The sequence below is a fragment of the Onychostruthus taczanowskii genome, unplaced genomic scaffold (assembly GCF_017590055.1).
Source record: "Onychostruthus taczanowskii isolate IOZ18803 unplaced genomic scaffold, ASM1759005v1 scaffold20, whole genome shotgun sequence".
NCBI lineage: Eukaryota > Metazoa > Chordata > Aves > Passeriformes > Passeridae > Onychostruthus > Onychostruthus taczanowskii.
The window spans coordinates 441,708-469,127 of record NW_024499240.1 but is presented as its reverse complement, the minus strand read 5'-3'; the positions used below and the strand labels follow the sequence as shown (position 1 = coordinate 469,127).

The window sequence follows — 27,420 nt, the reverse complement described above, 5'->3', positions numbered from 1 at the left end:
TCAGACCACCTTGATGAGAGTGTCTTTTCCACAGCTCTTTTGCAGTATGGTTTCATGTAGTCTTTGATTTCACAAGAAACTCATGGTCTTTCTCCCCTCTGCTGCTTCCAGCTGATACAGTCATTCAGAGAAGTGTCTATTGACTTTATTGGGCAGGGTAGTGGATTGGAGTGAGGTATAAAGTTCAGTTTATGAGCCCTGCACAAAATTGAATCATTGAGAATTTGCAGTGCAAAACAAACCTTGCAATAGCAAAAGCTTATTGTAAAGGTTCTTACTGCAGATTTGAGTATTTGCCAAATGTTCCTGCCACTTGTTCATGCAGCCATTGTAGTCAGTGGTGTTAGGTGCTGATTTATGTCTGCGCCTCATTTCTGAGGCTTCACAATTTAAATAGGTGCCCATGTTTAGTGTGTTCATACCACTTACAAAGTTAAGGGAAATCTGCCAGTTCTTTGGGTAAAAGCTTTTGTGTGGCTTGAGGAAGAGTGTATTTGAGCTGATGGTATTTGGGAGATAGCCCAAGGTGGACAAGAAAAAGGGAACCAAACTATATAAACATTCTGTGTGTGATTCTGGAAGCAAAGAGACCATTATATCAAATGAGAGCTGATGAAGTGGTGATGCAGCCCACAGAGGAATTCCCTGATTTAGTTAGTTTTCTTCTCTACATAAGAGGTCTTAGCTCTTTTGTCTGTTTTCTCTTTGAACTGCTACAGCTTGCTGTAGTAAAATCTTGGTTATGCTGCTTGGTCCTAAATAATGCCATGCCATAGGTCAGTCTTCTTATTAAATGAGGTGAACCATATGCTTGGCATAAGATTGTATCTTGTTTATTTACAGCAATGACAGATGGGTCTGGATTGGAATGAATAAGAGGAGTCCTGATTCTTTGGGAACCTGGCAATGGAGTGATAACAAACCAGTAAGTTAACCTTAATCAGGAAGTGTCACATACTAGGACTAGGACTGAAGTGTCTTTCAACAGATTAATAATTCAGAAGAAGATTGTGCCATGCAAGCAGATTTCCAATTAAAAACATATCTTTAACAAGGCTAACCTGATTTCTATCTCCATTATATTAAAATAATTTCACAGAAATGTAGTAGTAAACATCCAGGAGCTGGTGGAGAGAACAAGGTGTCTTCATGCCACAACAGAAGGGAGGGTTTATCAGCTCATTTCCTTGTTGTCCAACTTTTCCAAAAATATCTTCCTCACTGTAATTGCGTTATTTGTCTGAAATTGTGAGTTCTTCCTCCTTCCCCCCAAAAAACAGACATGGAGACTCAAAACTGAGGGAGTAACTGCCATTCCACACATATTTTAATAGTAATGAACATAATGGGACCCCAGGTTTGAATGGTTATCTCTTGGGATTGCCACAGCAGAATGTTAGATGCTGATTCTTTCACCCTGTCACTCATCCTGTAGGTAACCAGTGTTGTTATGCCACTCGACTATTCGGAAGATGAGTTTGATACTAGAGACTGTGCTGCATTAAAGGTTAGTTTCAAGGTTTTTAGTAATGTATGTTTTTACTTGGAAGTACTTGGAAAAAGTAATTTTTCCAGTTGTAAACTGAACTTAGGTTTAGATGTTTTCTTAGTATAATGAAAAATCTGTAGTGTTCCTTTTATCAATCTACACCTATTACAAACTTTCGCTTATTTTTTTTTTTTTTGAGACAAGTTCTATGCTAATGATAACCTCTCACAGGACTTCTTGTGAACCTTTTTAACTACAAAATGTTTTAGTAACAATGCTATTATGTATTGCATAGTGCCATACTATGGATCTCTTGTGTATTACATATGATTCTTAAGGGTGTGTCATCGAGTCTAAAACAAAAAAAGCACAGAGAGTCCTACCAGTAGTTTAAAAAAAAAATTATATTGGCTTTTCTTAACTGCAGATTAAGAAAAAAATTGAAACCTGAAGGGGAATGCAGTAGCCAGGACAGAGCATGTGTTTGTGTTTATTGTGTGTATTTCCTTGTTTACTTGTGAAATAGACTGTATGTTCTCTGTTGGTTTCTAATTTCAAATGTCAGACCTCAGCCTGATTCCTGATTAAGCTCTTCAATACTTAATTTAGTCTTGATGGCATGAGTTTTAAAATAGCCTTTAATTTTTCTGAAGTATCGTCTGACTTTTTGCAGTACCTACCATCCCTTTTAACCTAAATAGAACCACCTCTGCTTTTAGGATTTATTTGAGGAAAGGATAATTGCATCCCTTTCCTTCTGTTCACAGCCATTTCCCTCATTCACTTCTCCTGTGTTCATGACCCCAGACTGAGAATCTGGTCAGCATTGAGCTCCTAAAATTTTAGACCCAGGAGAGCACTTTGAAGGGAATGCTATGAACATAGTTACTTTCCTCTCCTGCCTGCTAGTTATAGATGTGTTATTTCAGTAAATGATAAAAAATTTGCTTTACTGGAGAGACCAGCAAGAGTAGAGTCAGTTCTTCAAGCTTGATTGTAAGAAATAATTTTAAATAAGAATGATTGTTTCTGTGCCAGTGTAGATGGTTTCTTCTTTTCAGCAGAAATGAGATTCATTTCAGGGGAACAGGTTGCAATAGATAATTTAATAATAAGCATTGATGGGAAAGTGGGCACTATAAAAACCCTAAGAAACATTATTTCTAGAAAAAACTTCTAAGATTTTGAATGTAGACTGACCTTAAGCCCTTTATGTAATTGCTTGACAGCATTAGCTGACATGGAGAGTTATAGTTGAAGTTACAGCTGTATCTGCTCTTTTATTTACAAAATAAATTGTGTGATTAACAACACAGTAAAATACACTGACTTTGCCAAAGGAACTTTTTATTACAGTTTAATTTTACATTTCAAAGGCCTATGCTGTCCTAACTCAGTACTCTGTTTCTATTTGTATGCAGACCACACAGTTTTCACGGAGATCATTTTGGAGATTTTACTTCCATGAAAGCAGAGACCTTGAATTTTACTTCAGGCCTTTTGATTGTGAAGCTAAGCTTGAGTGGGTCTGCCAGATAACTAAAGGTAAACTGCAGTTACATCCATCTGTTCGTATAAAGAGTTAACACAATGAGTTGTAATTATTGCCATATAATAGAAACTTTGCAAACAGTATTTTATTGTTTCCTCTCTGGACTGCTAAGAGGACAGTACATGAAATGTCTCACTGATGTCACATACAAACAGATGTACACTTAGATCAGAAACTGGCCCCGAGGAGGATGCAGTATCACTGCTCTCGTATTCTTTCTAGTCCCATGAAGTAAGAATTGGTTTCTTGTGTGGTGATGTAAGCCACTGAGTTGCAGCATTTGTGGACTTAAGTCAAAAATATCACTTTCTTAGTGATATTTTTAACTAAATCACAAGTACTTTGGGCGTACAGTTTGCTTCCACCTTAGGTCAACTAGCCTTCTTCTGGTAAAACTGATGTACTAGCTCCTCATTGTAGTGAGGAGTGGGGATGCAAAAGAATAGCATGGCATATCTGCACACATCCAGGTTTTTTCATGCAGTAGGAAATGTAATCTGATAGACTTTTACATTTGGGTTGTTGATTAAAAGTGTCTTGGCATGAAACTTTCTTGTTGGGGTGAGATTCTGGTAGAAATGCTACTTTGATGCTTGAGAGATGAAAGAACCATAGATATGTAAGATGGAGGTATGCAGTACTCCCATTAATTTTATATCAGCTAATTTTAAACTATTAAACCCGTGTATGATTTCATTCTCCTTTTTTTTTTTTTTCATCATGAATACTGAGAAGTATGAGTACTGACCATCACTTCTATTGTTGGTGGCCACAGTCTTGTTAGAAAGTGAATTCAGTGACTTTTCCTTTTTTCTTCTGAACAGGTAGCACTCCAAAGACACCAGAGTGGTATATACCAGGTAATTTGACTTCTTTTGTATTTTTCCAGTATGTTGTAGGGTGATTTATACTCAATATCTTTTATTAGGTTTGTTACATTGCTACTGCAATACCTGTTTCATTCCAGAGAAGGTTATGACTGATAGAATTTGATAGAATTTGATTTTGAGAGAGCTCCAAATGCAGAGCGTCGAATCCTCCCGGTGTCAAATTGACATTTCTTAATCAATTCAGAAAAATAAAAGATTTGTATTTCAGAATTCCAGAATTTTTGAATTCCAGAATTCATTTCTTACTCAAATGATATTTCTTCTGTGTAGATGAAATTGGAATTCATGGAGCCCCACTTGTTGTTGATGGAGCAGAGCTGTGGTTTGTGCCAGATAAAAACCTGAGCTACCAGGAAGCTATTTCCTACTGTCAAAAAAATGATAGTGATTTAGCCTCTGTGGAGTCTTACCCAAAACTCAGGACAATATTATCTCAAATAGAAAAGGTAAGGGGGTGTAATCTGTTTTCACAGTTACTTTCCCTTGCAGGGAAATTTACTTGCCAAGTTTTCCAATATAAGACAGTATTAATCCTAATTTCTTCTTTTTCCTATTGGGCTGAATGGTTTTCAATTGTACTTAAAAGGAAAAGATGGGATAAGAGAGAGTTATTTTAATGGCAGTCTGGTAAAAGGATTTCTAAATTTAAAAGTAGGTTTAACAACATTAAAAAACCACAAAACTCTCTGGTGAAAAAGTGTCATAGCAGGACCACCATGCAAGCATCCCTTTGTCCGCAAATATTTCATTAACAATTGTGCTAGTTCTTAATTTTGTGCACAGGACAACATATAGTTTTTCACCTGGTGAGAGGATTTAATTAGAAGTGCCAGATGGTCTGATAGGCTTGATGGAAGGGGTTTGTGTTGTTCCTGGCATGAAAATACATTCTTGTAAGGCATCTGAGAAAAACATGTCAAGTTTCAGTACCTCTGTGACTAATTTTGTCACACTGTTCTATGTTTGGTAGAGTCAGGAGCTCTTTCTGTGTGGGTTGTAAAATACTGGGTTTTGTTCTTTACTTCCACAGTTATCAAACAGCGAACAGAAGTGGTGGCTGAAGTTTATTGATTATGGCTACAGCTATCATTCACCGTATGTAGAATAATTTTGATATGCTTTGTTGTAAGCTTTATTTTGTGCTTTTTAGGAATTGTTAACTAGAGTAGTTAATTCATTGTAATTTTATTGTAACTAAGTTAGTAATCCATTTCTTGTGTGTGTTATCAGAGCCTCTAGATTTTGGGCTGTTGGGCTTAGGCATCTTAATCTTGTGTGAATCCTTGAAATGTGTGATCCTCATAGCTAATGTATTCCTGTGATCTTTGAAAAGCTTTTATTGGGGTTTTGGGCCAACTTCTGTGTTCTGTTAACATTTGGAGAACTGACCAAAAAAAAAAAAGTGCCCTGTCTGTTGACTCTGAGGATTGAGGAATACCCAAGAACAGAGAATAGGAAATTGGTTTAAGACATCACACTTCTAGTTAGGTAATGGCAAAGTCTTGGAGGACTTTGAGTATAGCCTTGTAGAGCTGGGGTGACTCACAACAAATCTTGCATCAGTCCCTTCTTGGCTGCAGAGAAGATTCACCGGCTTCTTAAAAGGAAAGTCCTTCACTTTCCAAAATACTGTAGCAATGCACTATTGTGAAAAGAAAACCAGAGCTGTTTCCTATTCCCTTCACTTGTCCTGGCAATGTGCTGTGATTGCAGCATGGTGATAAATAACCTCATTCTGCACATCTCAACACAGTTAATTTGGGCACAGTATATAACTGCTGAACCTACCACATATTTATTTCTAGCCTAGTTTGTGTAGGGCATCTAGAAACAGTTAATAGCCAAAATTTTTATTTGCACTGACACTGTTGCTGTCAGAGTTTCTCCATGAAGGTCACATTGAATTGGAGATTAACTCTGAAATATTTATATCCAGTTTGCAGTTATTTCCACGCTTCCATGATAGATTACTGAGAGATTGCTGGTATATTTCCAGAAAGAACTGGTATCGAGGTAAGGCTGATTTTATTTTTATTTTTTTCACCCCTTCTGCTATTGTTGTGGTTATTTGAAAAGAAAAAAAGTAGTAATTACTGTTCTACCCAAACTCTTTTATTAACTGCAGATTGATACCAAATTAAGAGTGAATGGCTTCTTCATGATAATCTGATTGACTGTTGAATCATTTATTACTTCCTCATGGTAGAAGCCATGGTAATATTTCTTAATGACCAGAGGCAAACCTGAATTCAAATGACAATTTTTTGTGATAACCTGTCACTCTTATTGCAACTTATTGCTTATTGCTCTTATTTCTGTTTTTATTGCAACAGAAATTAATTAGGTGAAATTTGGTTTTGGTGGCTACATTTTTGTTTTTATGCTACATATTCTGAGCTCTGGAGTTTGTCTGAGAGCTGTCAGTTACAAAGGTTAACTCTGTACTTGTAACTGTTTACGTATCTGGAGACACAAATTCCATTAACTATTGGAGTCATATTGTAAGAGATAGACAAAGGAATGAAAAGGCCGCCTGGTGGTACTTGAAGTGTATTGCTTCTTTCTTCAACACTTTTATGCTGAGGAAGATGTATAACCTCCAGAGAACAAGAAGCTCCTTCTGTCTTCTACCGTTTCCATTTAAAGCATGTTTCCCTATTATTCAGTTGTTTGCTGCTGAACTGATTTCATCTGTGTTAGCCAAAAATTGCTCTAGACCAGGAGTCAGTCCATTTATGACTACAGGAGTCCTGTAAAGCAGTGCAGGTCAGATGCTCTCCATGTAGATGTTAAAGGATTCCTTCTGGCTTTTTTTGACAATTAGGTGTACCCTCTTTGCCAGAATACAAGGTTAGTCCTCATACACAAAATCTTTTTTCAATAATATTCTGTTTTCAAGTTCTCTCTGCCTATATGAAGTGCTAATACTGGAAGTAAAACTCTGGATCTTGAGGAATATTGTACCACTGTCTCATATAAATGATTTATGCTTGCCTGCTGCTCTACTGCTATTTTTAATGCTTTCAATTGTGCAGTAGCTCACTGTGGTTGCACCAAAAAGACTTTCCCTTCAGTTTGGTCTTTGTCATGTCATAAAGTATGGAAAGCAGCTGGAGTGTGATAGGCATTACCACAACTGTTTTTTAAAACTTCTGTTTCTGCAGACTACCCAGTTAACTGTAATGTGAAACTGCCCTTCATCTGTGAAAGAAATAATGCCTCCTTACTAGAGAAACACGATCCCAGTTACCGCCCAGTGAGAGGAGGTTGCCCTAAAGGCTGGCATCAGTTCCGGAACAAGGTACAGAGATAACACAGGTTCATCATCCTTGTCTATTCTTCACAGTCCAGTAAGCTGGAAGGCCTTTCTAAGAAAGGAGGAGGTAGCCCCTCTGCTGAGGAATAGGCTGGAAATGGACTTTTGAAAACTAACTATAGTGATTAAAATAATCTCCTCCCCTTTTTGTCCCTTATTCAGCACTGATAGTTTCTTAAATTCAAAGCATTCATTTTCAGATTGTTTTGCTTTCCCATCACCACACATTTAGGTCCAAGAACATAGGTTGTACTCTCTAGTCTTTGGCTTCTACTTTGAATGAAGAGAAGGATTAGAAAGGGGGAGGATGAGGTTTCTGTGGCAGAGGCCTGTTGTATCTCTTCTGGAGTAATCATAGGCAGGCAGCAAGTTGGCAGACGCTATTTCCTGAGTTGCCTGAATGACTAAACTGACTTAAGAATTAGTGAGCAGCTTTTAAGAATTAACCAACAAGTCAGAAGCCATAGTATTATTAATTCTTTCAGTGCTACATTTTAAGACAGTCATCTAAAGTCTTAGTGAGACTAATTCCTGTCATTTGCTCCTTCTTTATTCTGTACATGTACATCAAATCTGCACATTACGTTGTGCCAAGGTTTGCAAACTTACTTCACATCATTGCAGAATAGACCTTGGAGTTCCCAGGTAGTTTTTCCCCCAAAGGTAGCTTATTACAAGTTGCTGACCAGCACTATCTGACTGCAGAGTTCATGTGTGAGTTCTCATTCCTAAAGCAGTACATGATTCTGAGGTAGCAAATAAAAATTACTGAATATGAGTGAGGAGTGAGTCAGGGGGATCATTTATATTTAGTTACTCTGCTGAACCAAATAAATGTTTGCAGCTAGTATCAGGTCCCTTGCTTTTTTGCAAAAACTGGTTATATTTTATTGCAGGAAATAAGTAGTGAATTTTTAGGGTTGGTTTAAGATTTTGGTTTATGTCTTAGGCAGAATGGTATGATGAAAAGAATTTTCATTATATTTATTTTGCAGTGTTTTCTAAAGATGAAACCCGAACATTTAACATTTAATGCAGCTAATGAAAAGTGTGTAACTTTTGGAGGCTCTCTTCCATCTATCTCAGACCAAGCTGACCAAGGTATGGTGGTGAACTGGGGCACTTTAGTATGCAGCTTCTCTTCTACATTCAGAATAGTTCTGCTTAAGAACTCGAGCATAAATCACTTGGTTATCCACAGGCATACTAGGAGCATTCTAAAAATCCAGGACTGATTAAAAATGTTCTGTCTGTTGTTTGCATCACTGGAAACGTGACATGGAAAAGCAGTTACCAGATACTTGAACCAGTTTGAAGAGCAGCTTCTCTATATCATCTTAGCCTGTTACAAAAAGAAAAAAAGTTGCAAAACCTTGCACTGAAGGTTGAGCATAGAAGGGTAATCATTGAATGAAGAATTATTTGGCTTTGAAAGGTAAAATATAACTGAGACTGTAGGCTTTGCACTCTGAAAAACCACCTTAGAAGCTGCTTCCAAGAGAAGCTCAGCTGTGTGTGTGGGAATGAGGTGGCAAATACAATGCCAGCTGAAGCACAGGACCCTTTGTTTCTGCACGTGCCAAGCAGCTTAATGTGTCCAAAGTGACCTCCTTTGAGCTCTTCAGGACACTGAGGAGAGGATGGAAAACAGGAGGACTGGAACACAGAACTGTTTCACCTAAACCAACTAAGGTCAATGAGAGAAATGCAGTGAGGAAGAAATGGGTTCACATTGGCTGCAAGTAAAGTTCAGCAATAACCCGATGAATGATATGGCTGAATTTGCAACTGTATTCTTGTGGATGATTAAGAGTTCTCTGAGGGTGTATCTGCAGTAGCTCAGTTGAATTCTGCAGTGCCCACAGTGCATATTTTCTTTATAAGCTAATAACCTCTTGCCAAACAAAATATGGTAAATAGACTAGAGAAGTCAAGAGTGTACCTGCAGGCAGCAGCTTAATGGTAATTTTCTTTTGCTGCTGTTATTGGGGAGGAATAGGGTTATATACAGGAATATACATGTCTCAGGCCTGTATGTTTTTGTATGTATTTAAGGTTGGAAAAGCACAGCCATTCTGAAATGCAACGTAGCAGGATCCCTCATGTGATTTGGTGCATTTGGAAGTGTTTGTTATTGTGTCTTGTTTTGATTTTCTCTGTGTAGTGGAGACCACCTATATGGAAAGGAGACAGAGTTGTTTTAAAATGCGCTTCTTTCTGTGGGCTGCCTCTGCTCCTCCCGGTGCTATTAGGGGCTAGCCCTGACCTGCAAATCTACAGTGGCTTTGTCTCCTTCAGAAAATAGGCTGTGGCTAGTCTGGCATGTGACCAATAGCTGAAGCACGTCAGCAGTAGCTAATTACATAGCTTTGAATTGTCTTCCTAAACTAGTCAAGTTTAGTGAATGCCTTTGGTGCCTGGGCGGTTACCAAAGCCCATTGTTTCTTGCCAGAATGCTCACAAAGAGGGGTCTGATACAAGGTTTACCTGGCTGATTTTTTTTTCAGCTAAATCTGACTTCCTTTGACCTGTCCTGCTGTCTCTGATGGTGGGGTGACAAACTCTGCCAGAATCCAAAAAATGTTCTCATTATGGTATGTAAAAGAGAAAGATGGGAGATAAGACTTCCTCCATCAATTCAGAAAGGGCAGCAAGACAAGAGAAGATCTTGCAGGCTTGCTGAAAAGCGGCTTCTTAAATTTGTGTGTAAAAAGACTCCAAATTAGTGGACAAAGGAACAGGTTAAATCACCTACCTTCTCCTCAGCTCAGAATTTTAAGGACAAATACCAACAGCCTGCTCCTTTCAGATAAAATCAGTATGAAAGGTGTTATCAAATGGAAGGAAGGGATGATAAGCATTCATCAATCATGAAGGGCTTAAAAAATTAAATTAACACAAACAGGGATTGCATTGTCTTACTTATGTGAAGTATTCTTTTGGAGGTTTACTGTTGTTTTCCTAACCACAATATGTACATTTACTGTCTGTCCAACAGATTATATAACATCCTTGCTTCCTGGCCTGCCAAAAGACATTTGGATTGGTTTACAGTTCCTGTTCAGTACAAGGGAAAACAAATGGATAGATGAGAGTAGACTGTTGTATAGTAACTTTCACCCACTCCTGACAGGGAGATTAAGGAAAATTCCACTGGATGTAAGTTTTGACTTTTGACTTCTTTTGCCTGTTAACTAATGAAATTTGGAATGTTGTATCAGAAAAACAAACCCATGTAACAGACCAAATTCCCCAGTTAGTCATTTTAATTGGCCAACAGGGTGGCTGACAATACTGGAGTTCTGTTTACCTTTACTTGGATGACAACTTGTGAAGTGTATTTAGCTTAGGAAAACTTTCTGAGTCCAGGCACCTGGTAGTGTCTGTAAAACAGGTAAGCTGTTTAAGCTGTGTTGCACCACTCCTTTGAAACTTCTTAAACAAGTTCAGACAGCTGGGGTTCTCCTAGACTCACGTTACTTCACCTCTACACAAGTATGTTTATACCTTATTTCAGTCTGATAAGGATATTTCTTTTTCTCAGCTTTTTGATGAAGAATTTAACAATCAGTGTGGTGTAGTCCTCAATGATCCCAAATCACAATATGTTGGAACATGGAATTTCACTGCTTGTGCTGACAGGCACTTCTTGGGTATATGCCAGCGGTCTGTAGGTAAGTCTGAAGAGTCAAAATAAATTGCAGCCAGAGTTTAAACTTAAGGTGCATGTGCCAGGAGACTTTAGTGCATGTAAATTATTTCACTTGAAGAGCAAGATTCTTGCAGAGGCTGAGCAGCTAAATTTTAGAAAAGCAGAGTGTAGACAAGGGTCTGGGGCCTCTTTTGTCAGCCATTCCGAGTTTTCCCTATTGTGTTTCATAGCCCATTTGAAGGAGAATCTGTTTTCCTGAGAGACTTTGTGCAGTGTCAGTGGAATTATACTTCAGCAGATGGGTCTTTAATGTTCTGTGTGTATAGAGGTCATGTACACTGAGGGGTGGAAAAAGTGACTGCCTTTTCCTTTTCAAAACTGCAAGTGAGAAGCCCTAGGAAGGAATCTCACAATATTTATATCCTCCTTAAATACGTCCTCTGTCTTCTAGTGCTATGAGAATATAAAGTGTCATAGACTCTTTATGCTGAAGTTGGTCTCTCCCCAGAGCAAACTTGAGAGTTGGTGTGAGTGGGATTTTTTAATCTGAACTAAAAATAATATTCAGATGTACCTGTGTGGGTTGGCCAATACCAATTACTGGAATAAGATCAAACACATATAGTTATTATGTGCATTTAATTACTGCTATGGGCTAATGTTCAGCATACCCACTTCTGAGTAGGTTCCTTTATATAAATAATCCTTTCAAGTGATGAACATCCTATCTTCTAAAAAAAATCAAACACAAAGAAACCTAGGTGTACAAAACGCCCAAGACTACGCCCACCTTCTTTATTCTCAAACAGGCAGAGATTTCCACCTCCCACCCCCCCACCTCCATTTAACATACAAAATCTTCTTAACTCAGTGCCAAATACTTCAGAAATTCTAGGTGTTAAGATTAGAAGTTTGGATGGAAGAGGCATCTTTCCATCTTTTGGATGGAAGAGACATTTTTATGACATAAAAATGTGAAAAGGAAACTTTTATGAATTGGAGGTTGATAATATATCTGTTTATATCAATCTCTTATTAGTGACTAAATACTCAAAGTTTCTTTGCCACAGCTGTAGAAGGTGTAAGGAGAAAGGTTTTTGGGCTGACAGAGAATGTGTCCTGCTATGGTCTGGTCTTATGCTGTCTTAGGGATCTAAGCATAGTTTGGGTTGGGAGGGACATCAGCATGTTGTAGGCACAGTTGTGCGAGAGTCAAAGCTGTCTAGGGCTTTATCATCAGGAAAAGATGATTCATGTTCATTGGAAATCTTGGATTTGCAGAATTTCTTGAGATGGTAATCATCAGCAATTATTTTTTCAGAAATGAACATTTTGCTTACTGCCTTGTTTCCAATTTGGTACCCCTTGATGTGTGATGGCACCCTGGGTTCCATGGTTCTCTTTTGTAGCTGTTTACTAAGTGAAAGGATTTGGCAGCAGACAAACTACTTGAAACAATCTGTTTGAGCCTTGTCAGTTTTCTGATCTATTGAAAGCTGTAAATATCAAATTAATATTGTGTTTCTGTCGTCATGTGTTTTAGAAAATGGCCCTGTCAGCCTATCAATCAGGCATTTATATACTGATATTTATAGAGTGATGCTTCCCCTCACCCCTTGCAGGCCTTTTTCTACTTCAAGTGTTTTAAATATTGGGAGGGTTCTGCCTTTTGCAGAATGAATTAATTTTTGGTTGCATATAAAGCTTTTGGGGTTACCATTTGTATGCTTAACCCTACCACCCACAGGAGTATTTGCACCACCTTCTATTAACTGCAGTAGCTGTGCATCACTGAGCTGTGCCTTCAGGTGTGGTGCTGGTCACTGCGATAACACTCTGTGCTCAGAGCACAAATAATGAATTACATCCCTCCCTCTGCAAGCTGGATTTTCTGCAGTTAGTTAAGTGGAGGCAAAAACAGCTCTCACTATATTGAAGGAAGGCAGTAAGGAGTTCTGGGACTGTGCTGTACCAAGATCTGCATAGACAGGTTCTGTGGCCCAATAGATTTGCATAAGCATAAATCCACAGGTTTCACAGAGTTAAATGAGTCAAGTTTAGCTGTTGCTATATTACAGCAGAGAGCACTTGCTCTCTTGCATTTGTGTATAATTAAAGTTATAGAATATGTTTTTAATTCAATAAATTATTTAGCAATTAATAAAAAATAACATATAAAAATATGTGAACCTGAGTTGAGAAAAAGGTATTTAATGATACATTGGCTGAAAAGAATAATTATTTTAAGTATTTGTTTCTCTATCTAAGTTATCAAAGATGTTTGCTTCTAACAATAATTATCAGCATAATCTACTATCTAAGATTTTTTTTTTCCCAAGTGTAGTCAAACAGGTTTTTCTGAAGGTTACAGAGACATTGGGAGTTTAGAATGTACTACAGTATTTACCTAATTACTGGATTTCTTTCTTATGTATAGGAACTGCTGATAACCAGACAGAGCAAGTCATTAATGAAACATTGAGCTATCAAAATGTTCAATACTTGTTAATTCTGAAGAATTTGTCATGGAATGATGCAATGGCTGCATGCATAAATAACAAGATGCAGCTGGTTAGCATCACAGATCAGTTCCAACAGGCTTTTCTTGCTGTTCAGGCTGCTCTTCATAATTACCCACTCTGGACTGGACTCTTCAGCAGAGATGTAAGTTTTGTTTTTCCTCAGACTGTGGTTTAAGGTAATTTTTACAGTTGTGTGAAACAAAACCTGAGTTAAAGAAATTCAGTGACAAATTACTTTCTGGGCTAACTGTTTTAATTTAGGGATAACCATCTGGAGTGTCTCAAGATAAATGTTTTAAACCTTCAGTTCCCCGAGTTACATATTCTTGAACTCTACTGGATTAATTGATGATGATGATAAAATTATTTTAAAAGACTGATGATGCAGGAATATATTGTAGGGTGGCTGCAACACGGGGTACTGAGTCATCTCTTCTGTTTACAAATGAATAATGAGTATTGCCATTTAATATCATCACCACTGTTTACAGTAGCACTCTAGAAACATGACCCAAAAATCTGTTTTGGAAGGGTGAAACTACAAGTGGCAAATAAAATTCAAAATGAATCATGTATACTTGTGGAGATACATTTTTGAAGTTTAACTTAGATTCTGTTGTTACTTCATGTTATTTGTATCCGTGCTGTAATTTTGAGGGAGGAATCTCTGAGACAGCTTAGTGGGTTTTTCTTTCTCCCTATGGTTTTTATTTGGTAAAAAAAAAAAATCAGGAGGTGTGCCTTTTGTCTTTATTATTTGGAGGACCTCTTGAAAATCTTTATTGTGGATTGGGAGATGTCTCAGCTGTTAATGGGATGGTTTGGGCTTGCTGGCAGGGTTTATCTTTGTCGTGCACATAAGTCTGGAGATAATTGCCAGAAAAAAGTTAGAAATTTAGAGGTGCCTTAGCTACAAAGTATGGTGGTGTTCACTCAGCACTGTGGTGTTATGTTCTTCTGTTGTCAGTTCTGGGCTACTGGATACTTTAGCAAATAGGGGAAAACAGAAATTTGAGTATATACTTTATGCAGAGTATTTTTAAATTTTTAAAGGAAACAACCATTTAATCTTAGTGAAAATGGGAAAACCAGACAACTTATTTTCCCATCTCTTTTCATTTTTTTATCTATAAGTGATGATCAAATGATTCATTTTGGGTCATATAGCTCAGGCATGCACTGGCTCTTCATTATTGCAACACTTCATTATTTGGGCACAATTAAAGTGTCACATGAAAGGAAATTATAGTGCAACTGGTCAACAGAACTTGTTACTCCAGTGCTGAAATCAGGCACAAAAGATACAAGATAAATTACACAACAGTAGGGGGATTTCCCAAAGCCTTTCAAATGTAAGATTTTTAAAGGATAGCATGCTGCTTGTTATGTCGGGTTTTTTTCCTGCATCCTCCAGGGCAGGAACAAGTCTGATGTATTAAATCAATTAGGTATTTCATAATTACTTTCAACTCAGTATGAAGTAGCTGAGACTGGACTTTCTTCTCAGTAATTAGCAGTTTTCCAAGACCAGGAGATGATATTGCTTTGCAGATGCAAATGATGCAGTTTGGGCATCCCATTGCTAGGCCTTCCTTCCTAAGTACCATAGTGAAACATCACCTTTGGATAATTTGCCATTCAGCTAATTTGTATTTTTGCAACTGCAGAACCTAAAATAACAAAGCTTGTTATATTGTGAGCAGGAAATCAGCTCATGAGGGCAGTGGAACCCTTACAGTTCTCACCAGAGATGCTGAAAATGTCTAGCCAGTGTAAATATATTATCATACCATTTTCTGCACTTCATATTTTTTTAACTGTGTAAGCTCATCCCTTTTTCTTAAATAATGTCAGGGTGGAAAACATTATGGCTGGCTGGATGGGAAACATGTGAGTTTCAGTCGCTGGTCTGAAGATGATGAAGAAACAAATGAAGAATGTGTGTTTTTGGATACTGATGGCTTCTGGAAAACTTCTGACTGTTCCTCTGAAAATCGAGGAGCTATTTGCTATGCATCAGAAAGTATGTATACTACCATAATTTTTATAAAAGTTCTCTTTTATTTTATTATTAAATTAATTCAATTATTCCAGCTTGTAACTTCAAAATTGCAACTTTTTAAAACTTGTATTTTCTCCAACAGTCTGATTTCTATGCCATTAAAAAAAAAAAACTGGTTTCAAAGACAGGGGGCATGCAACTGTTGCCCTTAATCTAATTGTACCTTAGAAATAGATTCAGCATGGAGGCATTGGGTCAGTACCCAATGCCAACTGATCCTATCTTTGCACTGCTTCTCTAAGTCTGTTGCATACTAATCTCTCCCACTTGCCTGTGGGAGAAGATTAAAATATCTCTGTACTGTTTACATCTTAATATTGGGATCTCCTGGAATCTATTCTGACATGGAAGTCTTCTTCAGGGAGAAGGTATGTAACTATATGGAGAAGGGTAGAAGATAGGCACTGAATTGAAAATTAACATCATCTGAAGTTCACAAAACCCTTCTAAATACCTACTAATTATAACAAGACAGGGATATAATAGGATGTGGGGTTTTATTTCCAGGAAAGAGCTGTGCTAGTTATGTATCCTTCAGAAAAAGATTTTTCTGAGAGATCGTCACAGACTTCTCTATGAGACCATAATGATTTGTTTTGGTTTTATTCTGTGGGGGGACACAAGCCATTGTGCATCCTGAGTCACAGTAAAGTGCTGTGTTATGACCTCATTAACTATTTTGTGCTTGCAAGCCAAGGAACTGCAGGAAGAGTCCTTCTCACTCCTCAAATATTAGATAAAGCCTTAGAACTAAGATGTGTTACTAGCTGTGAAGTAGTTTATTTGTTGCAATGATCTGCCTTGCACTAGAGGCAATAAGAGCTTTTGGTGTTTGGCCTACACTTAGCACTTTCATGTAGGGATTTTATTTTTAAACCTATTTAAAATTACTGTGAAAACCTGCAAGTATCTGTATTTTTTATTAGAACTTACTGCTGGTTTGTTACTTTAAAAAAATCACCATCATGAGGAAACTGAAAATAACACATTTAAAGATGACAGCTTAATTTGTTACATGTTTTCAAGTGGTACTTGAAAGGGGTTTGTAGGGTGCCAGGTCAGGTGGTGTTATTAGTGATTCATGTCCTGGTGTTGTCTTGTCTTTTTTTAGAGAAGACTGAAAAAGAACAAGTTACACAAGTGAAATGCCCACATAAGATTAAAAATACGCCCTGGATATCATTTAGAAACAATTGTTACACTTTTATGATAACAAAAAATAGATGGAGAGAACTGAAGCCTCACGAAGCTCATCATTTATGCAGGAACATGAGTAAGTACTTTGTCATACTGCAGGTATTTATGGATTTCAATCAGCTTGGAGGACATGAGTGTTAGATCTGAGTCACTGTCCTACAATGACAGACAGGAGAGTGAATGTGGAGAAAGGCTGTGGCACTAATGCAGCACTGCCTGATGCTCTTTGCCCTTGCACTGTCCTGATAAAAAGTGCCAGAGCATGGACAGCAGAGTTGAGGAAAGAGGCAGCTTGGAGCTACTGAGCTCTGAGATCTCTGAAAAATGGCAAGGTTTTTGTGTTTGGTGGTGGGTTTTGTTACAATATGCCAGTTTTAAATTGGGTAATTGTTATACCCTTGACAACAGTCTGGCTTTACAGTTACATTTACTTCATGGTTTTCTGCTGCCTCCAGCTTTGCTGAGTGGAACACTGAAGTGAACAGAGTAAATAGACTGAAAAGCACATGGACATTTGCTGTCCATCCTGAATAAAGTATAACCTTAGGAACCTTTCCTCTTGCATTAAACCTTCAGACATTCATCTTTCCAATTTTTTTTTTTTTTTTTTTGTGAATTGATTTCAATTCAGGTCTTTTTCTTTATACTGTTTCTCTACTAGGGCAGTTCAAGCATGAAAGGTTGCTCGTAATTTTGTTTTATGCAGAGAATTTTTACTGCATAAAACTTGAAGTGACAGTAGGATCCACAAACATCTCTGGAGCTGAACTCTTTCATTTATCCACAAAACCATTGATAATACATTTGAAAATTAGTTTTGCACTGTTCAATTAATTATGTTATAAAGATCTGGCATTTACAAAGGTTGACATATCTGTGATAATTGTTAACGTTAATAGGGAAAAAAAAAGGGTTTTTTTAACTTAAAGGTGGATTTGTAAGAAAGTAATGTTAAAAAATTTTCAACAGACCCTGAAGCATTTGTTCTGAGTGTTCGAGATGAAGAGGAGAATAACTTTGTAACTGAGCAGCTTCATTCATTCAGCGGCCTGGCTCTGTGGGTCTGGCTGGGTGTGATTTATGATGACAATGGTAAGATTTAAAGGTTTGGTGTTTTCTTTTTAACTGGATTTGAGACAAAATTTGCAGCATTAAGTACATGTTTCTTGCATGTTTCAGTTTATGACTAAAGTCAAAGTGAATGCAAACCTGTAACAATGATTTATATTTGTACTTATATTCTAAAAGAAAATAACCTGACATGCTCTCTGTTTGAGTGATAATTAGATCCAATATGTTCTATTTAGTTTAAATTTGATTTCCCTGGAAAGCAGGACTTAAAGTGGCTAGGATGAGTAATGCTAGCATATTTAGCATTGGATGTGGAACTGATTTAGAATAACTTGCAGTATCACAGCATTTTTTCCAAAGTGAACATCTGTTGATATTATTAATATATTCAAGGTTAAATGGTATTTGTAGACATAATGCCAGTGGTTTAATAAATATGCAATGTTTTCCACAGATAAAGTTCTCAAGTGGTATGATGAAACTCATCTGGCTTACAATAACTGGAGGCTGGGGAGACCAATCATAAAGAAGAACAGTTTTTTTGCTGGTGTAAATCTTGATGGCTTTTGGGATATTTATAATTATTCTCAAAGTTGGCATGCTAATCACTACAACATGTACAGTATCCTTGCCTGTAAAATCGAAAGGGGTGAGTAGTATTGGAGTGTTGGGTGAGGGTCATAATTTAAATCATATTTCCTGCTGAATAAGGCTTTGGTTTTGCTCCCAGTGAAACACATGGCACAGCTGTCATGAGCATCTGGGGTCATCTGGCCAGTCTGCATCACTGCTGTAATACTCTGATCAGGAGAAATGTGTTTGCTGTGCTCATCCAACAGCTGCTGAACTCAGTGTTCCAAGTAGCAAAAGTAAACTTAACTTGATAGAAGTGGCTTGTACTGAGCACTTTAATGCTTGAGTTACACAGAGATAGATGGACTTTAATGCTTTCTGTATTTTTCCTAGTAACATGAAAGAAATGCACACAACTTATCTTATGCTTTGAAACAGGAAACCAACAGCACAAGCCTCCATTGCCCAACACTATTCCACATGGAAACAGAACGTACAGGATCCTTCAGAAAAAATTAACGTGGTATGAGGCATTGAGAGTGTGCCAACAAAATAACAGTGATTTAGCAAGTGTACACAGTGAATCAGAACAGTTATTTCTGGAAGACATTGTCAAACAGGATGGTTATCCTCTGTGGCTTGGGTTGTCAATTCATGATGTAAGTATATACTGTTGGGGATGTCAGTAACAGATCTGTAAATAATGTTTTGGACAAGATACGAAATATTTTCTGATTTTTTTTCCAGTTCCTTACAATCTCTTTTCCATATAGTATATTTTCAACCCTGTGTAACATGTTACTATTAAATTTTGGTGAATGTAGGCATGCTAAGATATTTCTTCCTAATACCTGACAGTTTAAAATAATACATTGTTCTCTCATCATTCCTTGCAGCAACAAGGAAGCATGATTTGCAGTACTGTCTCTAGAGGCTTCAGACTTTAATGGCCCTCTGTAGAATCAGATTTCATTAGCAAATAGAGACAGACAAGGCTGTGTGGAACCTGCTTAGTTGAGGTCAGGAGTGGCTCTCCAGAGCACTTCAGGAACAGGCTCGCAGTAATTTAAGTGTCCATCCTCCCAGGAAACACAATAGCAGGGGGCAGCTGCAGATCTACTTCCTCCTCTGTCTGCTCTAGTGTGGAGCCAAAAGCCTGTGGCCCTGACCCTGCTCCCCTCACTAATTGCCAGAGCTGGTAGTAGTGGTTAGTTGGCAGGAATAGTCCTCTGCAGAGGTGTGTCATTTCTGTGCACACCTAGGAGTGGGTCCCTCCCAACTGACTCCTCATTGTCATGGGTTTCCAGGAACGTATCTGAAGTAGGAGGTAGCACTGCAAACCATCCCTGAGCTGCCCAGTTCTACTCATTGAGGCCATTCAACAGTTTAGCAGTTTGCAACATATCCACTAGTGTTCATAGCAGGGAAGGCAGATTGCTTAAATGAAACAGCAGGGTGGAACCAAGGAAAATGCTCCCCATAGGCTAAAACAGGCACATTGCAGGTTTGAACTTGTGAACATGCTGTACTTTCTCAGTTCCCACAAATAATAAAAATTTCTATGTTAAGAAAATGCAAACTATGTTGTACATTTATTTACTGTGAATTTAGATGAGACCACCTGCTCTTTAATTTATCACTCTACAAGGGACAAATATTGCTACATGACTTAATTCACGATGGATGAGATTTAAAGCACAGTTGTATGTGGTTTAAAAGTAGTGGTTTTTTTCTTTTACTAGGGAAGTAAAGCTAATTTTGAATGGTCAGATGGAAGTGAATTTGACTACTACCCCTGGGAATTAGAAAACTCAAATACCACTGAGAACTGTGTTCTTTTGGATACTAAAGGATTTTGGAACCGTACAAAATGTACTAATGTTGCTGAAGGTGCCATTTGCTACAGCCCTCCAAACAGTAAGTGTTATTTTGAAGGTTTTGTGTAGTTCTGTTTACATGTTGTATTTAGAAGTAGAAATTAAGGCTGAAATACTGCACATGATTCTTTTTTTAAGAAGAGTTTTCTATCAGGAATGATAAAACACTTTTTGATATTCAGGGAGATAAATTCTCATCATTCCAATGATGAAACCTAAATCAAATCTGGTTACTTCTTGATCACCTGTGATAGGAATATCAAATATTTATCAGATATATACCGTAAATATCAAAACCCACAAAAAAGCAGTAAAAATTGTTCCCAACCCTTTGGGATTTGTCTTATGCTCATTTTTAAATAACTTCATCCATGACACAAGAAGAAGGAGTGTAAACTAATTGAATAGTAGTTGTTGGTAGGAATAGCAGTCCTTGTTAGTACTTATCATTCTGTTATTCCAGAGACTGTGCACAAACTGCTGCAGCAGAAATAACATACATTTCTTTGTCTTTGCAGAGAGAAAATTAGAGCCAAAGAAAGCAAGCAGAGCCTCTGGATGCCCACAGAGCAGTGGCTCCCTGCAGTGGGAGCAGTACAGGGATCACTGTTATGCTTTTGACATGGCATTCTACAATTTTTCCGTGTATAACGTGGAAGAGGCTAAGAGAATCTGCAAGAAGCTGAGTAGGTTTAGACTCTATCACACTACTACTTGTCAGACAAGTCCGCTATTTGAGAAGAAATAAAACCCAATAACCTAAAATCTTACACTGGTTATACTTCAGCTTTGCCATTTTTGTGCTCCTTGAGTTTAGGAAATGCAATAGCATGATTTATCTTTGAACACCTGATGGAAATTCTTAATAAAATACTGCAACATGCTACAGATCATTTGTCACACAGGTATCAGTAGATAAAATGCAGGTAGCCAGTTGAAGAAGATTCAGAGGTTTAATGCTTATGGTTTGGAGGAAAACATTTTATTTACATGCAAAGTTAGTGTCGTTGGCAGGGCTTTCTTATTATATCCTTGCCATAGCTGCTTGCTATCCTATCAAATGGTTCAAAGGGTATGTACGTTATGGATATTAAAGCATGTAAAAAACTTAATGTTATGTCAAATTCGAGGATTTTTTCTATTCTTTGATGATCTACATGGGGAATTGTATTGCAGAGACAATGTTAATCAATTTCATGGACAGAAGGTTTAATCACCCTAATGTAGAAGTTAGTGACTGATGTAACTTTCTTTTCTGGAATTATCTTATGGTGTGACATTGGACTCTCTATTTAGGGTCTAAAAACCCAGTCCTGGATGCAGTTTTCTGTTGAGTCAAATTTGTTCTGGTATTTGAAAGAGAAATCATCTGGCTTATATTTATATATACTTGTAGAGGATGGGTACACTGAGCATGCCTCTCTATCATGCCCTTTCCTCCTTCTTGTTCCTTAATGACTGTACGTAAAAACCTGAGGCACAGTGGGAGGATTGATTTAGAAATTAATTTGACTCAGCAAAGTTTTTGTTCAACTATATTTTTGAAAGCCTATTACTTAGGCAAGACTACTAATTCTTAAGAGGCATATCTCTTGATAACCTTCCATGTATGTAGTCTGCAGCTGCAGTAAGTTTACTCCCATTTTATTCTGTATAACCTGGTAGAATAACAAGCCATCTGAAGCCATCTTGTAAAATATGCTGTATTTTAAGTGATGGGAGGTTCATGTCTTTATTCAGAAGGTTATTCTGAGCTAATTTTACAAGCCCAGATAAGCAAATCCTTTCCCATAGTAATTGTTCCCAAATAAATTCAGTGTACCAGAATCATGAAAAATTGTGTAAGTTGCAATTCTGACTGGTTTCCTCTGCCTTTTAGATCCTTCAGCAACGCTTCTGACTATAGTGGATGCTGAAGAAAATGCATTTGTGAGCACACACATAAAGGAACATGATCTCATCACCAGGAATGTATGGCTTGGCCTGGATCAGAGCTTTAGGGGTAAGAAGTAGTAGTAATGAATGAGCATGAATGTTTCATATTGTAAATATAAATGCATAAATCCTCAAATAAGAACAGTTCTGTGGTGTTGGTAGGCTACAGTAACTTCTACTTGAGGCTGGAATCTGTCATTTAACATTTCAAAGCACTTTGGACTTCATTGTAGTTAAATCTCTTCCTCTTGCAGTTAGGGTCATCAGGAGTCCCTGAAATTAATTTTTCCCACCTCTATTATTGCTGCCTAATGTTTGATGCAAGAGCATCAATTGCTAAAGGTCTAGAGAAGAGGGGTGGCTAAAAGTTGTGTTCATATTTACTGCTTTTAATATATGGGATGGCTAGTCAGCCCTCTTCTTTTTAGAACTGTAAAGAAATCAATAGGTTGTGAAGACATCATGTAGCATTAGAGGATGTTTTGGTGATCTAGACTAAGTGATGCTTTTTTTTCAACAGGACAGTCCCTGAACTGGCTGGATGGCTCATCAGTTAAATATGTCAACTGGGAGAATAAAACTGCAGAAGCCAATGAAAAATGCAGTGTTATCCTGTCCACAACTGGCATGTGGTCCAAAGTTGACTGTGCACGTAGTCGAAGCAGAGTGGTTTGTAAAGCTCCTTTAGGTATGGAAGTGTTGTTTTAGCAGAGACTTGATTTTGTAGAGACTGTTTTCAGGAATTTCTGGTTTATTGGATAAAGTCTGTGTGGAAGTGCAATTCACAAGTGAACCCATCAAGTACTTCTGCAAGAGTCTTCTGTTGTTGTTTAGCCATAAAACTGCATTCAGAGACAATTTGTCTAGGAATTTACTTCTCCTGGCTCTCACTATCCACTCAGTGGGTAAGGAAGAGAACTGAAATGTCCAGAAAGTGTAGAGTTGTTGATATTACTTCTTACCACAGGGTATCTGTTGTGGGTGAGTTCGTGTAGGTGGAATCAGAAAGAGTTCTGCTTGTAAGCAAGTACTGCAAGTGTTTTTTCAGTCTTGGGGAGGCTTCTGGAAATGTCACCCTGTAGCTCCAGAAAAAGACTCAGGCCTTTACTCCCTCATCCTTGGCTTTGTACAGGAAAACAAGCAGTTAAGCATTAGGCAAGCAAGTTCTTGAGAAGAAGTGGAATCTTTCTGATTTTGTATACATTTTCACTGAAGTGGAAATGCAGGAATAGATTAATCTTGGTGCCACTAAGGAAGACCTCAACAAGATCTCTTCGGTCTGAGGGGAGTATAATTACCTTCCCTTCCAAGAGCCTAAGATCTCATTAGATTTATGAAGTATACAAACCTCTAAATGAGTGCACCCTTTGCAAGTAGGTTTTTTTGAACTCCAGAAGTCCCTTCCAACCTAAATATTAGTAAATTAACAACAGAATGATCAAAAATAAGCTAATGCATTTCTGTCTGAATCAGCATGTAACTTCATGTGATGAAGCGAAGATTATTGATAGGAAGCAGTTTGCCTTGACTTGAGCTAATTGTGCAGTATTAATGTGTAGCTGTCTGAGCATCAACCCTATGACAAAATATTCTTGCCAGAACTCTTAAATAATAACTATTCATCTTTTGTTCTGTTTCAGGTTCTAACCATACTGGTGTGGCTGTAGCATTTGCCCTGCTAATTATCCTGGTTTTCATAGCTGGACTGGTATGGTACCTCTACAAAAAGAAGCGTCTTCACTGGAGTGCCTTCTCTTCCGTACGCTATCAAAGAGGGATGAATGATGATGAAACTGATGATATGTTCACAAAAGATAGCTATTGAAAAACCTTCTTCTGATCCATTTAAGCACGAACTTCACTGTGTGAAGCCATAAGAAATGAGCTACTTGATGTTTTTATTACTTCTTTTTTGAAAAGCAACAAGGTTAATAGTGGGGGCTAAAATTAGTTTGTTTATATACAAGTGCAATTTTTATTCAATTTAATGGTAATTCTTTATATTTGGCCTCAGTCTTTTAAGATGCAAGGTGTTTAGAGTTCTGTTGTATTTTTTAATTTATAGTATTGTCTCTCTTTACTGGAATTTTTGATGGAACAAATTAATGCCAACAGTACTTCATGCAACATCACTTTAATGAATACACTTATAATTTACTTCTCCCAATACTCTTATTTATACAAGAATTAAATGCCTAATTTTATAGTTATCAACTCATAACTTTATAGGTGAAATATGTCATCTGTCCAAGAAAGAAGATAAAAGAGATGTCTAAGGAAAGAATGAGAATATATGGTAAACAAACTTGTGTACATAAATGCTAAAAATACTTGAGTATTTTTCATAAAACTGAAACTTGATTTTTGTACGTGATGTGTCACTGTAGCCTTTCCTATGCACTCCAAAGAATGCTATAAAGGGAAAAAGGGAAGACAAGAGTTGTATATATTAATTACTCAATTATTTGATCAACTATTGTTTTGAAAAAGTCTTTTGACTTTTTTGAATGCACAGTACAAAGAACAGGTGCATTTGCTTTTATGAAGGAGGATATGCCAAAGACCAAATCCATTCTGCATGTAGTGGTGGCATGAGGTGGTAAATAGGAATACATTGGCCTGGTGTGCTGAGAAGAGTACTACTGATTTCTCTGAAGCAGCAGAGCAAGGTCACAGTGTTCAACTGCCTTCTTTTCCTGCAGTTTACTTATGTTGATGGCACTTTTCTTTGTTCCTGTTTGCACTATTTTGATAAGGAAGTGTTTATTATTTGTGTTGAGAAGTAGAGAACTCCTTGTAGATACACCTTGAGCTTGTTAAAAGAGCAGCCTGAAGGGGCACGGTAAGGGAGCCAGTGTGGTAGTTTGCTGATCAAAGAAGTAAGCACTTTTGTTGTTTGTTTTGGTACTTTTGGGCACAATTGTGAACATTTGCTTTTCCTGAGGTAAAAATGAAACTACATTGTAGAAAATGTAGTTATGATGAAAATAACTCTCATTCTTTAACTTACCCTGGTGTGAGAAGTGCTTGAAATGTTGCAAAGTCTGGTTCCAGATGTCTTCTGGTTTAGCTTATATGCCTAAGTGCTTTGCCAAATGACTTTTAACTTAATGGACTAAATAAATATTGGTTATTGTCTTTTTCTAACTACGGTAATAAGTGGGAAAAATTATTTACAAGTTCCCATGTTTTGAGATTTAATAGTTTTATAGATGTTTATACTCTGAGCGTTTGTAGGTGTGAATCTGAAATTGAAAGTGGAAATTAGTAGTAAGATCCTGATTCAACACAAAAGGATATATACTTTTTATTAAAAATTGTATATTTTATTCTTATAAATGATGTAAATAATTTTTTCAGGCCCCATTTCTCGTGTTTGTTTCATCACACCCAAGTTGTCTAATCACTGGTAATTCCTTTGTGCATAAGCACTATGGCCTTAGTGCAGGTGAATAACGTACTTCATTTGAAATAGACAGGAAGATTATTTGGCAGTATTGTTGTTGAAAGAATAAAGTTAAATAAAACACTGAACTGCTTACACTGGTTTTATTTCAGTAGAAGCAGTTGTCAAAGCTAAGGCATGGGTCATTAATCACTGGGTAAAAAAGCACAGCACAGGGGCTGTGATTAGAATTAAAGCCAGAAAGTGTGTGTTACCACAGTAAGAAAACTTTAGAGGTAATACATCATCTTTGATGTATTTAAAAAGAATGCCAGTAATTTTCTTTTTGCAGTTGAAAACTTAGTTATACCTAGCATTTATCAAGGTGCTTCAAGCTTACACAGGGAACATTCCTCTGTGCCTTTCTGTTCTAATCAGGGTGTAGTTCATTAGCACCTCAAGGCCCAGATTAAGGCAGTGTATAAAGGCTCCCTCGATAATGCCTCTTAAAATACAGGTAAAGTTAAACTGTTTCCAGCTAAGTAACACTTGCAATTAAAGCATAAGATGTATTAATTTTAAGTGATGTCTGAGCTCTGAATTCCATATGCCCAAAATCTCTGACTGCTGGTCAAAGGGCAGTGTTATTTTTAGCTTGCTGGGAGAAACATCCTATTGTGCAAGATGACCAACGAGGTCATCTGCTTCACAAACATTAATCTTAAAACTGAAGATGATGTACAGGGAAATGGCAGCAGAGAAATGCTTTCCCAGGTCCCCAAGCAATGGAGTTGAGAAGGCGTCCCAAAACTCTTTCATCCCAGAGGACAGACTGTCTGCCAGCTGTGGTAGCTTTAGGCAAAAAGTGTACAACTTCAGTTCTTCTTCCTGAATTTTGCCCAGGCCTTGGAGACTCTGGGTCATGGAAAGGTTAATCCACATTTGCCTCTACACCAGCCAGCATTTTTATTTTAGAAGTGTTTCTGCATCACTAACTTAAGGGACATAAAAATCAACGAGTCTTTATGCGTGAGCACCCTTTGGGCTTGATGCTTTTGTTGTACTTCTCAGCATTTTTCCCTTAAACCAAATGCACCATCTGCTTGTTGCTTTGGACATATGTTATACATGTAAACATTTTTGAAAGGAGTAAGTAAATTTCATGGCCTGCTAGTGATTTTTTGGTTTTGCTATGGCTGCAAATAAATGAAGACCAAACATGACAATTTTTCTTGCTACAAGTTGGAACTAGTATTTGGGTCCTTCATGCATCTGCTGTTGCTGTGTGTATGGAGCACAGTGGGATATGTAACACCCAGGTTTCTAAAAGTTAGTAAAATTAATTCTGTTGTCGAGAAGTACATCAAGTTCTTATTCACCAAACTGAACAGACACTGCACAGTTTTAAAGCAAGGTCTATGAGCTATATTAAGGGACTGGGCTTAGGATAAACAGATTCCTTACTGGAGAATAAAATTCAGTTGCCACTCTGATGGACCTTTCCCATTTAGTTCTGAGTTTTACAATGGGAGTTGACAAAGTACTAGAGAGGGAATATTCTGTTAATAGCAAATTAACTTGCAAGTGGTGCATAGTTTAAATGCCCTTATAAAATACTGTTATCTTGGGTATATTCTTTATGGCTAAACCACAGCAATGGTATTTGCACACTGAAAATTCCTGCACACTCTATTGTAATATTTGTCAGTAACTAAGATTTTTTTACAGATTTGTGGGGGTAGGGCAGGATACCAGACGAGATTTTTATTGTGATGACACAGTACTGCAACACAGACTGTAAGTCCTTATGGATTTCTCTTTACCAATGCAGAAGGGACTATAATTACAAACAATACAACAGTTCTTTGGTTTTCTACTTTTCATCATAAACAGAGTAAT

The 27,420-nt window shown here is 37.4% G+C and overlaps 1 protein-coding gene across 1 annotated transcript in view; it reads left to right on the top strand.

The window, feature by feature from the left end:
- Positions 1-25,670, top strand: part of LY75 (lymphocyte antigen 75) — a 43,897-nt gene extending 18,227 nt beyond the window's left edge. The window contains exons 14-35 of the mRNA XM_041403762.1: positions 844-925; positions 1,436-1,507; positions 2,911-3,034; positions 3,866-3,901; positions 4,202-4,377; positions 4,962-5,026; positions 5,868-5,944; positions 7,096-7,232; positions 8,243-8,348; positions 10,246-10,406; positions 10,792-10,921; positions 13,337-13,563; positions 15,276-15,444; positions 16,595-16,756; positions 17,650-17,772; positions 18,206-18,400; positions 18,763-18,983; positions 20,067-20,241; positions 20,720-20,887; positions 22,081-22,203; positions 22,657-22,824; positions 23,777-25,670. Coding sequence (XP_041259696.1) covers positions 844-925; positions 1,436-1,507; positions 2,911-3,034; positions 3,866-3,901; positions 4,202-4,377; positions 4,962-5,026; positions 5,868-5,944; positions 7,096-7,232; positions 8,243-8,348; positions 10,246-10,406; positions 10,792-10,921; positions 13,337-13,563; positions 15,276-15,444; positions 16,595-16,756; positions 17,650-17,772; positions 18,206-18,400; positions 18,763-18,983; positions 20,067-20,241; positions 20,720-20,887; positions 22,081-22,203; positions 22,657-22,824; positions 23,777-23,961 — 3,082 coding nt within the window. The 3' untranslated portion in view covers positions 23,962-25,670. The remainder of the gene's footprint in view (positions 1-843; positions 926-1,435; positions 1,508-2,910; positions 3,035-3,865; positions 3,902-4,201; positions 4,378-4,961; positions 5,027-5,867; positions 5,945-7,095; positions 7,233-8,242; positions 8,349-10,245; positions 10,407-10,791; positions 10,922-13,336; positions 13,564-15,275; positions 15,445-16,594; positions 16,757-17,649; positions 17,773-18,205; positions 18,401-18,762; positions 18,984-20,066; positions 20,242-20,719; positions 20,888-22,080; positions 22,204-22,656; positions 22,825-23,776) is intronic.
- Positions 25,671-27,420: the final 1,750 nt, after the last annotated feature.